This window comes from Oryctolagus cuniculus, chromosome 10, assembly GCF_964237555.1.
Source record: "Oryctolagus cuniculus chromosome 10, mOryCun1.1, whole genome shotgun sequence".
Classification (NCBI taxonomy): domain Eukaryota; kingdom Metazoa; phylum Chordata; class Mammalia; order Lagomorpha; family Leporidae; genus Oryctolagus; species Oryctolagus cuniculus.
Genome location: NC_091441.1, coordinates 98257830 through 98271025, shown reverse-complemented (window position 1 = coordinate 98271025; position 13196 = coordinate 98257830). Strand labels below are relative to the sequence as shown.

Genomic DNA, 13196 nt, shown 5'->3' with positions numbered 1-13196 from the left:
CTAACACTTGGCTCTGATTGCAGCAAAGGACAAAGGGGAAAAGAAACTCTTTGGCTTTGCATTCTCACCCCTGATGCGTGATGATGGTACCACCCTCTCAGATGACATTCATGAGCTTTATGTGTATAAGGTATGAGGCCCTATTGTTTCATCCCACCCTTAACCCCCTGAGACCAGTCTTACACATGGTTCTCAGGTGATTTTCACTGTGCAGGCCAGAGGACCCAGGTTAATGTGTTGGTGGGTGATAACATGTCAGTCGTGGGCAAGCTTTTGTCTTTTTAGTGCAGAGGCCTTCCTCCCACAAGTAATGCCAACAGGCCCTTTGTTTCCCACCTCCTACTCCACTGGATGGAAATCCATTACCAGTCCCTCTGTGCCACTGTGGTCTTGGCTAGTACATTCTGAGACCTGCCATTTGAGATCATGGTACTGTCAGCTGTCACAGTGTAACTGCTACCCAAAGTTGTTTGCACCCCAGGTAGAGGCAACATGCTGCATCACATTTTGTTTAAAGGGCACATGAATTGTTCTGGGCTATTTCTGAACAGAAAACACTTTTCACTTTTCCAAGAAGACCTGAAGCCTAAGGCCAAACGTTAGGGACATGAAAGCAAACATCAACTCAGAAGTTCCCTGGGACCTAGTTGTTACACATGGTGTGTGGTTCAGAAACCATTCTGAGTTCTCTGTTCTTGCCTACAGTGTGATGAGAATAGCACATTTAACAACCATGCTCTGTACCTGGGCCTGCCCTGCTGCAAAGAAGACTATAATGGCTGCCCTAATATCCCTTCAAGCCTCATCTTTCAGCGCAGCACCAAGGAGTCTTTCTTCATTTCCACACAACTCTCCTCTACCAAACTCACCCAGAATGGTAGGTGATGATGCCTGCACAGTGGTGCCTTCCACTCTTCTCTATTGTTGGCTGCACATTATTAGGGCACGTTGAGGGAGACAAAAATGATGGCTTCTTTAGCCGTCTTAAGAAGGCTCCTTTCCCTTTGAAGTTGGAGGAATCACTCAGCAATAGCATCCCATGAGGTTTCCTATTGTTTTAGTAGCTCCAGGGGGAACATCCAGCATTCATAGTTGTGTCTTCAGTCCTGATTACATCACTTACAAGCCTGTTATGGTAGTGCTCAGAGCAGCTTCTGTTCCTCTAGATCCCACTTGTCTTTGGCTGAGAGAGTTAGGGCTTCATTTGACTTTGAAATAGTCAGGATTCACCATCTATTTTGGATTGTTTTATAGTTGACCTCCTTGCTCTGCTGAAATGGAAGGCCTTTCCAGACCGAATCATGGACATCCTAGGGCGGCTGCGACATGTCAGTGGGGAGGAAATTGTTAAGGTACGTCTTTCATCCATTTGAACATACTGCCTAAGAAAGAATGTGGCAGGAGGGGCTGGCATTGTGGCTTAGCAGGTTAAGCTGCCATCTGCAATGCCGGCATGCCAGTTCAGTCCTGGCTACTCCATTTCCAACTCCCAGCTCCCTGCATAATGCTGCTGGGAAAGCAGCAGAAAACAGCTCCTCCCTGATGGAGTTCCAGGCTCCTGGCTTTGGCCTGGCTGAGAGCCCTGACTGTTTCAACAAATTGGGGGAATGAACCAGCAGATGAAATATTTCTCTTTCTCTGTCTCTGTCTCTGTCTTCACCCTTCATGCATCATTCTTCCTTTCAGATAACTCTTTTAAAAAATAAAAGAATCAGCAGGAGATCTAACTTCCCAGTGATTTCTGCCAGGAAGCCTCCCATATCATTTCTCCAGCTATATAATAGATGAATAGAGTAGTTTCAGAGGTTTGTTGTATGTTTTGTTTAGGTTGGATTTTTGCCTTTTTGTTATTGTTATCAGCTTTTATGGGGGGAGATATGTATCATACCAGGTTTGTTATGTTTTAAAAGTTATGCTTATAATATAATAAAATTTTTTCTGACTTTGATCTGTAGCTAACAAAGTGATATTAAATATAGTAGTAAAAGCATTTTTTTGCATGTAATCCTGATAGCCTGTGCTGCCTGCATTCCTTAAGGTCTTCTCTTCTTCCTTAAGTCTCTTCCTCATTTTCCTTACTCTATAACCTTTTTGCCACAAACCCAACCTGATGTATTCCTGCGTCTATTCTCCTGGTTACAAAAACTCTAAATATTGCTTATTGGCTTATAGCTGCTGATTTTCCCCGAGTCTCTCACTTGGAATACTTCTTTACTTCCTCAACTGCTTTCTTCAAGGTGCCTTTGTGCAATTTCCCTTCTAGTGGCCTTAAGCTGACAGCAACTCTGTGTTTCCAGTTGTCCTTGTAGAGCAGTATTTACCTACCTGGTTTAAGCTCAAGAAAACCCCCAGGCATTTCCTAATAGTGAATCCTATACAGTGGTCTAAACTGTACTACGTTTTGGTCATCAGCAAGAACAGTAGAATGTGGACCAGAAAGGTCTGGAGAAGATATCTTGTCCATAATGAGCATTTTCAGCTCTTCCATCACAGTTGTCATATCAGTTAGCACAGATGCAATGCCTATAATTTGATTTCACAGCTTCATTGACCTGATAATGTACAACATGGTATTCTAAATAAGGAGTAATTTTTTTTATTTATTTATTTAATGAATATAAGTTTCCAAAGTACGAATAATGGATTACAATGGCTTCCCCCCCATACCGTCCCTCCCACCCACAACCCTCCCCTTTCCCACTCCCTCTCCCCTTCCATTCACATCAAGATTCATTTTCGATTATCTTAATATACAGAAGATCAGCTTAGTATACATTAAGTAAGGATTTCAACAGTTTGCTCCCACACAGAAACATAAAGTGAAAAATAATAGATGATTTTTTTTTAAATGATGATGAAATCAGATCAGACCTATTGTCATGTTTAATCCCAGTGAGAGTCAAGTTGGGAATTGATAGTTTCTTTTCTTTTTTTTTTTTTTTTTTTTTTTTTTTTACAGAGGATCAGTTTAGTATGCATTAAGTAAAGATTTCAACAGTTTGCACCCCCATAGAAACACAAAGTGAAATATACTGTTTGAGTACTCGTTATAGCATTAAATTTCAATGCACAGCACATTAAGGACAGAGATCCTACATGAGGAGTAAGTGCACAGTGACTCCTGTTGTTGACTTTACCAATTGACACTCCTGTCTATGGCATCAGTAATCTCCCTATGCTCCAGTCATGAGTTTCCAAGGCTATGGAAGCCCTCTGAGTTCTCCGATTCTTATCTTGTTTCGACAAGGTCATAGTCAAAGTGGAGGTTCTCTCCTCCCTTCAGAGAAAGGTACCTCCTTCTTTGAAGACCTGTTCTTTCCACTGAGATCTCACTCACAGAGATCTTTTGCCAGAGTGTCTTGGCTTTCCATGCCTGAAATACTCTCATGGGCTTTTCAGCCAGATAATAAGGAGTAATTTTAAAGTCTGTATACTTTGATAAAGTTAATGTATGAATTATGTCTTGATCAACTAAGATTATCATAAAATATTTTAGCTTTTCATAAATTAATGTTAGTTTTGAAACAAGATAAATTATGCTCATGTTTTTCTTCTAATCATATTAAAAATATCAGCCAGTATATAAAAAAATATTAAAACGTCTAAGGTTTTTTAAGAATGAGTTGCCATATTCCTGATAAGAGAATATCCTACAAGTCTGTCTGGATTTAGTGTCAATAATTTGTCTCCAGCCAGCTAGAAGAGAATGTGTAACAATTGATCATACTGATAGGTCTAAGAGTCAAAAGGATCACACAAACAAGACTAGTGTCTGCTAATACTAACTGATAGAATAAAAAAAGGGAGAGAACGATCCAACATGGGAAGAGGGATACACAGCAGACTCATAGAATGGCAGATGTCCTAAACAGCACTCTGGTCTCAGAATCAGCCCTTAGGCCATTTGGATCTGGCTGAAGAGCCCATGAGAATATTTTAGGCATGGAAAGCCAAGACACTCTGGGAAAAAAAAAAAAAAAAAGAAAAGAAAAGAAAGAAAGAAAGAAAAAAGAAAAGAAACAAACCTAAGTGAAAGATCTCTGTGAATGAGATCCCAGTGGAAAGAACGGGCCATCAAAGAAGGAGGTACCTTTCTCTGAAGGGAGGAGAGAACTTCCACTTTGACTATGACCTTGTCGAAATAAGATTGAAGTCAGCGAACTCAAAAGGCTTCCATAGCCTTGGCAACTCATGATTAGAGCCTAGGGAGATAACTGACACCATAAACAAGAGTGTCAAATTGTTAAGTCAACAACAGGAGTCACTGTGTACTTACTCCTCATGTGGGATCTCTGTCCTTAATGTGTTGTTCAATGTGAATTAATGCTATAACTAGTACTGAAGCAGTCTTTTACAATTTGCGTTCTGTGTGGGTGCAAACTGATGAATTCTTTACTTAATATATACTAAATTGATCTTCTGTATATAAAGATAATTGAAAATGAATCTTGATGTGAATGGAATGGGAGAGGGAGCAGGAGATGGAAGGGGTGCGAGTGGGAGGGAAGTTATGGGGGGCGGGAAGCCATTGTAATCCATAAACTGTACTTTGGAAATTTATATTTACTAAATAAAAGTTTTTTAAAAAAGAAGAGAATGTGTAGCACTTTGAAATATTTTTCTTTACCTTTCGTTGTAAAAGTTCAAGCATACATAAAAGTAGGCAAATAGTATAAAGAACCGTATGTGTATCCCTCAGCTAGCCCCAGTGAATATTAAACCATTACCAGTCCTGACCCAGAAACACCCCAATCTATATCTTTTAATTCATATTGTTTTACAATAAATTGTAAATGTATCCTTTAAATTGAGATTTGACCATCAGAATGTTAGATTCAATTTTTATTTTTAAAAATCCATTTAGGCTGGTACCGCGGCTCACTAGGCTAATCCTCCGACTGCGGTGCCGGCACCCTGGGTTCTAGTCCTGGTTGGGGTGCCAGATTCTGTCCTGGTTGCTCCTCTTCCAGTCCAACTCTCTGTTGTGGCCCGGGAAGGCAGCAAAGGATGCCCCAAGTGCTTGGGCGCCTGCACCCGCTTGGGAGACCAGGAGGAATCACCTTGCTCCTGGCTTCGGATCAGCGTAGCTTCAGCCGTATCGGCCATTTGGGGGTGGGGGGGTGAACCAACGGAAGGAAGACCTTTCTGTCTGTCTGTCTCTCTCTCACTGTCTAACTCTGCCTGTCAAAAAAAAAAATCCATTTAAATGTTTTATTTGAGGACCAGAGAGAGAGAAAGATGCAAGGACAGAGAAAGTACTTCATCTACTAATTCATTCTCCTGCTGCCCACAGCAGCTGGAGTTGGGGCAGTTTGCAGCCAAGAGCCAGGAAATCAATCGGCGTCTTCCATCACTACTACTTTCCAGGGTCTGCATTAACAGGGAGCTATAATCAGGAGCCAGAGCCAGGAATCAAACCTACAGATTCCAGTGTGGGATGTGACATCTTAATCCCCAGATCAAATGGCTTCTCCCAGAATTTTTAAAGACTGAAAGCATCCATCAGTATTTATGATTCTCCGCCTTTGTTTTTGTATCTGAAAAAAAGACACTTGATCAAAAACAAATAATAGCACCCCAAAGAACAGTGAGAATTGTTTTTACCCTTCATCAGCTGTATCCTCCCTTCTCGAGGGATACTAATTCTTAAATAAATAGTTTATTTTTGTGGAAAGCTTTTATTTAATAAATATAAATTTCATAGATACAGCTTTTGGATTATAGTGGTTCTTCCCCCCATACCCGCCCTCCTTCCCCTACTCCCATCCCACCTCCTACTCCCTTCTCCCATCCCATTCTTCATTAAGATTCATTTTTAATTATCTTCATCTACAGAAGATCAATTCTATACTAAGTAAAAATTTCAACAGTTTGTAACCACACAGACACACAAAGTATAAAGTACTGTTTTAAGACTAGTTTTACCATTAATTCTCATAATACAATGCATTAAAAGGACACAGGTCCTACATGGGGAGCAGGTGTACAATGACTCCTGTTGTTGATTTAACAATTGACACTCTTATTTATGAAGTCAGTGATCACCTGACTTCATGATCATGAGCTTCTAAGGCTGTGGAAGCCTCTTGAGTCCACAAACTCTGACATTATTTAGACAGGGCCATAATCAAAGTGGAAGTTCTCTCCTCTCTTCAGAGAAAGGTACCTCCTTCTTTGATGGCCCCTTTTTTCCACTGTGATCTCACTCACAAAGATCTTTCAAGTAGGCCAATTTTTGCCATATTGTCTTGGCTTTCCATGCCTGAAATGCCCTCATGAGCTTTTTAGCCAGATCTGAATGCCTTAAGGGCTAATTCTGAGGCCAGAGTGCTCTTTAGGGCATTTGCCATTCTTTGAGTCTGCTGTGTAGCCTGCTTCCTATGTTGTATCATTCTCTCCTTTTTAATGTTATCTATTATTATTAGCAGACACTTAATCTTATTTATGTGATCCCTTTGACACCTATTCCTATCTTTATGGTCAGTTATGCACTTAAACTGATCACTTTAACTAGTAAGATGGCATTGATACCTGCCACCTTAATGGGATTTGGAGTCCCATGGCAAGTTTTTTGCTTGACCCTTAGGGGTAAGTCTGAAGGAACATGTCACAAACTGTGCATATCTTACCTCTCATATTCCCACTCTTCTAACAGGGATTAATTTTCAGTTGAATTTAAACACCTAAGAATAATTGTGTGTTAATTACAGAGTTCAACCAATAATATTACATAAAAAAAGAAAATACTACAAAGAATAAAACAGTAAGCTCTTCCTCGACAGTTAGGACAAGGGCTGATCAAGTCACTGTTTCTCATAGGGTCCATTTCACTTCAACAGATTTCCTTTTAGGTGCTCAGTTAGTTGTCACCGATCAGGGAGAACATATGATATTTGTCCCTTTGGGACTGGCTTAATTCACTCAGCATGATGTGTTCCAGATTCCTCCATTTTGTTGCAAATGACCAGATTTCTTTTTTTTTTTTACTGCTGTGTAGTATTCCATAGAGTACATATCCCATAATTTATACGATGTTCAGTTGATGGGAATTTAGGTTGATGCCATGTCTTAGCTATTGTGAATTGAGCTGAAATAAACATGGAGATGCAGGTAGCTCTTTGATTTACTGATTTCATTTCCCTTGGGTAAATTCCAAGGAGTAAAATGGCTGGGTCATATGGTAGGACTATATTCAGATTTCTGAGGTATCAATAAACTGTCTTCCATAGTGACTTTACCAGTTTACATTCCAGCAACAGAGGATTAGTGTGCATTTTTCCCCACATCCTCGCCAGCAGTTGTTGTTTGTTGATTTCTGTATAAAAGCCATTCTAATGGGGGTGAGATGAAACCTCATTGTGGTTTTGATTTGCATTTCCCTAATAGCTAGTGATACTGAACATTTTTTTCATGTATCTGTTGGCCATTTGGATTTCCCCTTTTAAAAAATGTCTGTTTAGGCCCTTTGCCCACTGATTAACTGGGTTGTTTGTTTCGTTGTTGTGGAGTTTCTTGATCTCTTTGTAGATTCTGGTTATTAATCCTTTATCAGTTGCATAGTTTGCAAAAAATTTCTCCCATTCTGTCAGTTGCCTCTTCACTTTATTGACTGCTTCTTTTGCAGTACAGAAACTTCTCAATTTGATGTAATCCCAGTTGTTAATTTTGGTTTGGCTGCCTGTGCCTCTGGGGTCTTTCCCAAGAAGTCTTTGCCTGTCCCAATATCTTGTAGGGTTTATGCAATGTTCTTTAATAATTTGATGGTGTCACGTCATAGATTTAGAACTTTAATCCATGTTGAGTAGATTTTTGTGTAAGGTGTAAGGTAGGGGTCTTGCTTCATACTTCTGTGTGTGGAAATCCAGTTTTTCCAGCACCATCTGTTGAAGAGACTATCCTTGCTCCAGGGGTTTGTTTTAGCTTCTTGATCAAATAGCCTGGTACTATACAAAAACAGATGGGTAGACCAATGGAACAGAAGAGAAACACCAAGAATCAGTCCAAACATCTACAACCGTATACAGAAGTATGAAGCAAGACCCCTACCTTACACCTTACACAAAAATCCACTCAACATGGATTAAAGAGAAAGAGAGAGAGAGAGAGAGAGAGAGAGAGAGAGAGAGAGAGAGGTCTTCCATCCACTGGTTCACTCCCCAAAAGTTCACAACAGCTGGAGCAGGGCTGATTGGAAGCCAGGAGCCAGGAGCTTTGTCCGGTTCTCCCACGCTGGTGCAGGGGCCCAATGACTTGAACCATCTTCTACTGCTTTTGTAGGCCATAGCAGAGCTGCACTGGAAGTGGAGCAGCCAGAACATGAAATGGTGCCCATATGGGATGCCAGCACCGCAGGCAGTGGCTTTACCCACTACGCCACAGCACCAGCCCCTGATTCTATATCTCTTTTTAAGAGATTTTATTTGTTTATTTGAGAAGCAGAATTACAGACAGAGAGATACAGAAAGAAAGGTCTTCCTTCTGCTGGTTCATTCCCTAAATGTCCGCAATGGCCAGAGCTAGGCCAGTTCAAAGCCAGGAGCCAAAAGCTTCTTCCAGGTCTCCCATATGGGTGCAGGGGTCCAAGCACTTGGACCATCTTCTACTGCTTTCCCAGGGCATTAGCAGAAAGCTGAACTGGAATAGGAGAAGCTGGGACACAAACCAGCACCCATATACAATGCCAGTGCCTCAGGCAAAGGCTTAGCCTACTGTGCCACAATGCCAGCCCCTGATTATATATCTTAGCTATTGTCTATAGTGCTGCACTAACCATGGTGGTGCAAGTATCTTACTGATATAATGACTTCATATCTTTTTCATATATATCCACTAATGGATTACTGAATCACATGGTAGTTCTATTTCTGGATTTTTAAGGAATCTCCATACTGTTTCTATAGTGGCTGTTAGTATAGTATTACTAGTAGTAATACTCTTTTATAGTATACTAGTAGTATACTATTTTATATTGCCATCAACAGTGTTTATAAGAGTTCCCTATTCTCCCTAGCCTTCCCAGAATTCATTAACTTTTTGTTCTTTTGATAACAGCCATTCCAGCTGGGGTGAGGTGATACTTCATTGTGATTTTGATTTGTATGTCCTTGATAGTAAAGAATATAGAGCATTTTATCATATATGTGTTGACAGTATATATTTCTTTTGTGAACTGTCTATTCAAGCCCCTTATCCATTTCTTCTTTATTATTATTAATATAAACAGATTTCATGTATTTTATGGATCCTATATGGAAGTTTGATCATATCTGTAAGTTCCTAAGACCCAACCCCCTGTTTTTTATGTTTCAGTTTCTACAGGACATCCTGGATACACTTTTTGTAATTTTAGATGATAATACAGAGAAATATGGCCTGTTAGTTTTTCAGTCTTTGGTAAGTCACCTCCCTGACTTTTCATGTGTATTATTCCTGTCACTTATTTCAAAAAATCTAAGGGAAGGAATTTATTGAAGTTAATCAGTACTAGGTATAAATATACTAATAGAAAGAGACTAAGCAATGTCAACCAAGGAAGACCAAACAGTTAACCTACCAGATAGATCCTTCCAAGATCAAATTTGAAAAGTTCATTGTAGCAGATGTAGACCTTGGCTTTGTAGTTCTGGATCCTCAGTCTTATCACTCTTGCAGGTTTGCCTGTCCCCTGAAACAGTTACCTATAGCAGCAAGAAAACCAGAGACTAATAGAGGAAAACACGTGGTCCATTTTTTTCATTTACACACTAGGATATAACCACCACAAAGAGCAGAAACTCATTCATGCTGGGCTCTAGAGAACTATGCAGTTCCAGAGATCTCTGGAAAAATCTCCCTTTATATAGTTACTTCAGACCCAGAGTCTCAGAAGGTGCTTAAAGAGACTGGACAGTGATTTGAATGTTTAGTAAATTTTACTTAATGTAAGGTTAATTCAAAAAGCTCAATGGAAAGTAGAATCAAAAGATAAGTTTATTTTGGTGCAGAAAATTGTAAAATTGATACATAATGTGAAGTTTTTAAAAAATTCATGGAAAGGGCATACTGTGAAAAAACTATGCATGGATTTCAAATTTTGCACCAAAATAAACCTATCTTTATTCCATTTTCCCACAAACTTTCTAAGGTATCTTTGTATATACCAGTCCCAATAGAAAAAAAAAAAAGAGAAAACCAGATACTTCAGCTACATACTAAACAGGAAACTGAAATGAAGTTAGAAACTTGCATAATTTGCCCCTCTGACTTTCCTTCTTCCTTATTTTCCCAGCTGCTAGCCCATTTCTGAAGGGCACAAATTTTCATGAGCTCATACAACTCAGAAGACAATTTTTTTCCTCTAAATTTTTCAAGCTTGAAGGGTCCCCTTAGTGTTTGTTCCACCTATATACAGGTGTTCCTCCATGTACACCTGTCCTTACTCCATATTTTACTACTTAGCATTATTATGAAATGAAAAGCTCAGAGTAACACAGGCACAGACTGATGAGTTCTGGGTCTGAACTAGAAGGCTGTGGAAATAGAAAGATAAAACAAACATAGACACAGAATCTTACATTCATTACCCATGGGGAACACTAAAAGAAACACTAACATTTTCCATTCTCTTCTGCCATTCCCTGAAGAGAAACAAGAGTCTGTTCCCTACTAGGGATAGGTCTAAGTCCTCCAGTGAACCTTCGTACCCTATTCTTCTCTCCAAGGTCTTCATCATCAACCTGCTCCGAGATATCAAATATTTCCATTTCCGACCTGTGATGGACACATATATCCAGAAGCACTTTGCTGGAGCCCTAGCCTACAAGTAAGTTGTATTTGGTATTGGTATCTTTACTGGGACTTGTATTTGAATAGAAAAATGGGCTTTTAAAAAGTTCAGTCACAAGAGTCAAAGGGAGCACATAAACAAGTCTAGTACCTGCTAATACTAACCGATAGAATAAATAAAGGGGAGAGTGATCCAACATGGGAAGCGAGATACTCAGCAGACTCATAGAATGGCGGATGTCCTAAACAGCACTCTGGCCTCAGAATCAGCCCTAAAGGCATTCCAATCTGGCTGAAAAGCCCATGAGAGTATTTCAGGCATGGAAAGCCAAGACACTCTGGCAAAAAAAAAAAAAAAAAAAAAAAAAACCTAAATGAAAGATCTCTGTGAGTGAGATCCCAGTGGAAAGAACAGGTCTTCAAAGAAGGAGATACCTTTCTCTGAAGGGAGGAGAGAACCTCCACTTTGACTATGACCTTGTCTAAACAAGATAAGAGTCAGAGAACTCAAGGGGCTTCCATAGCCTTGGAAACTCATGACTGGAGCTGGGGAGATTACTGAGGCCATAAACAAAAGTGTCAATTTGTAAAGTCAACAACAGGAGTCACTGTGCACTTACTCCTCATGTAGGATCTCTGTCCTTAGCGTGCTGTGCATTGAGACTTAATGCTATAACGAGTACTCAAACAGTATATTTCACTTTGTGTTTCTATGTGGGTGCAAACTGTTGAAATGTTAATGTATACTAAACTGATCTTCTGTAAAAAAAAAAAAAAAAAAAGAAGAAGAAGAAGAAGAAATTATCAATTCCCAACTTGACTCTCACTGGGATTAAACATGACAATAGGTCTGATCTGATTTCATCATCATTTAAAAAATCATCTATTATTTTTCACTTTATGTTTCTGTGTGGGAGCAAACTGTTGAAATCTTTACTTAATGTATGCTAAACTGATCTTCTGTAGATACAGAGAATCGAAAATGAATCTTGATGTGAATGGAAGGGGAGAGGGAGGGGGAGAGGGGAGGGTTGCAGGTGGGAGGGACGTTATGGGGGGGAATCCATTGTAATCCATAGGCTGTACTTTGGAAATTTATATTCATTAAATAAAATTTTAAAAAAAAGTTCAGTCACAATCACTTTTCATTTAGCTGGTCTTTAAACCTATTTGTTTTCTTAAATTGTGGTAATGTACATATATATATAAAATAAACCTTCTTAACCATTTGCTCAGTATTTGATTCTGTGACATTAAGAACATTGATATTAAGAAAAACATTGGTAATGTGCAACTATCACCAGAATTCCATCCATTTCCAGAACTCTTTTCATCTTGCAAAGCTGAAACTCTTAACCATTCACAATAAATCTGCCATCCCTACTCCCTCAGCCCCTAGAAACCACCATTCTACTTTCTGCATTGCTTTTGGATTAAAGTGGAGTTTCTGGAACTGTTCTCTTTCCCAGGGAGCTCATTCGCTGTTTGAAATGGTATATGGACTGCTCAGCAGAACTGATTCGGCAGGATCACATTCAGGAAGCCATGCGGGTAATGTACTAAGCTTACTTGACTTAAGGGACCCACCCTTGCAGTTATTTGTGAGTAATGTCAATGGTGCAGTGTGTGAGAAAAGCCAGGGCACTGGCTTGCTTCCAGGAATGATTGCCTTGATCTATATAATCCCCCTGTCCTGATCTCAGTTTTACCCCTGAAGACCTTGAATCCTAGTAATTTTATCCTAAAGCTGCAGAGAAGGATGATGTGCACATGGCTTCTGGCCATCCTCCCTTGCACTGGTTCTCCCTTCCATGGGCTAAGGTACTGTAACACCTTCTAAACCAGTGTTGGTAGACAACGGTGATTAGAATTAAAATCTTCCAATACTAGTCCCTTCTTTGGTGGTTACTAAACATTGTTTTTTGGAATTATTTAAAGTAAAAAGGGCTGTGTGAATGAACTATATGTGGATATTTTGAGAAGATAAGCTTAAAACCTTGGTCTGAGGAAGAATCTGGGGTCCATGTTTGGGATCATGGCCATTACTTTCTGCCCGAGCAGATTCCCTGACAAAGCATCCCTTTGTATTGCTAGATAGCTTCAATTGGAATTAACACTTCTGTTGGCAGCTTATTGTCATGACTGCTGCTTCTCCTTTAAAGAACCATGGATGAAAATATTGATTCCATTTTTGATCAACAGTTTTCCAGAAAGCTGAACTTAAAGCAAAGACCTGTTTTCTCTGTCTCTAACTTTTCTTGTACTTGATTTACTTTTTTAAGTTGTTTTTTAATCATGTATTTCTCTGAAGGGCGCGATGGGAGAAGGAGTGGGTGAGGGGAGGGCCACGGGAGGGAGGGAGGTCGGGGTGGGGGGAAGCCGCAACAATACAAAAGATGCATTTTATATTCTACTTAAAACTATTGGTTGAA

The 13196-nt window shown here is 39.7% G+C and overlaps 1 protein-coding gene across 16 annotated transcripts in view; it reads left to right on the top strand.

The window, feature by feature from the left end:
• DOCK3 (dedicator of cytokinesis 3) overlaps positions 1-13196 on the top strand; it is a 506159-nt gene that overhangs the window by 402891 nt on the left and 90072 nt on the right. For all 16 annotated transcript variants that reach the window (XM_051852375.2, XM_051852373.2, XM_051852369.2 and 13 more), the window contains 6 exons: positions 24-130; positions 706-877; positions 1255-1352; positions 9310-9393; positions 10701-10801; positions 12234-12315. In XM_051852375.2, the coding sequence (XP_051708335.1) occupies positions 24-130; positions 706-877; positions 1255-1352; positions 9310-9393; positions 10701-10801; positions 12234-12315 (644 nt within the window). The remainder of the gene's footprint in view (positions 1-23; positions 131-705; positions 878-1254; positions 1353-9309; positions 9394-10700; positions 10802-12233; positions 12316-13196) is intronic.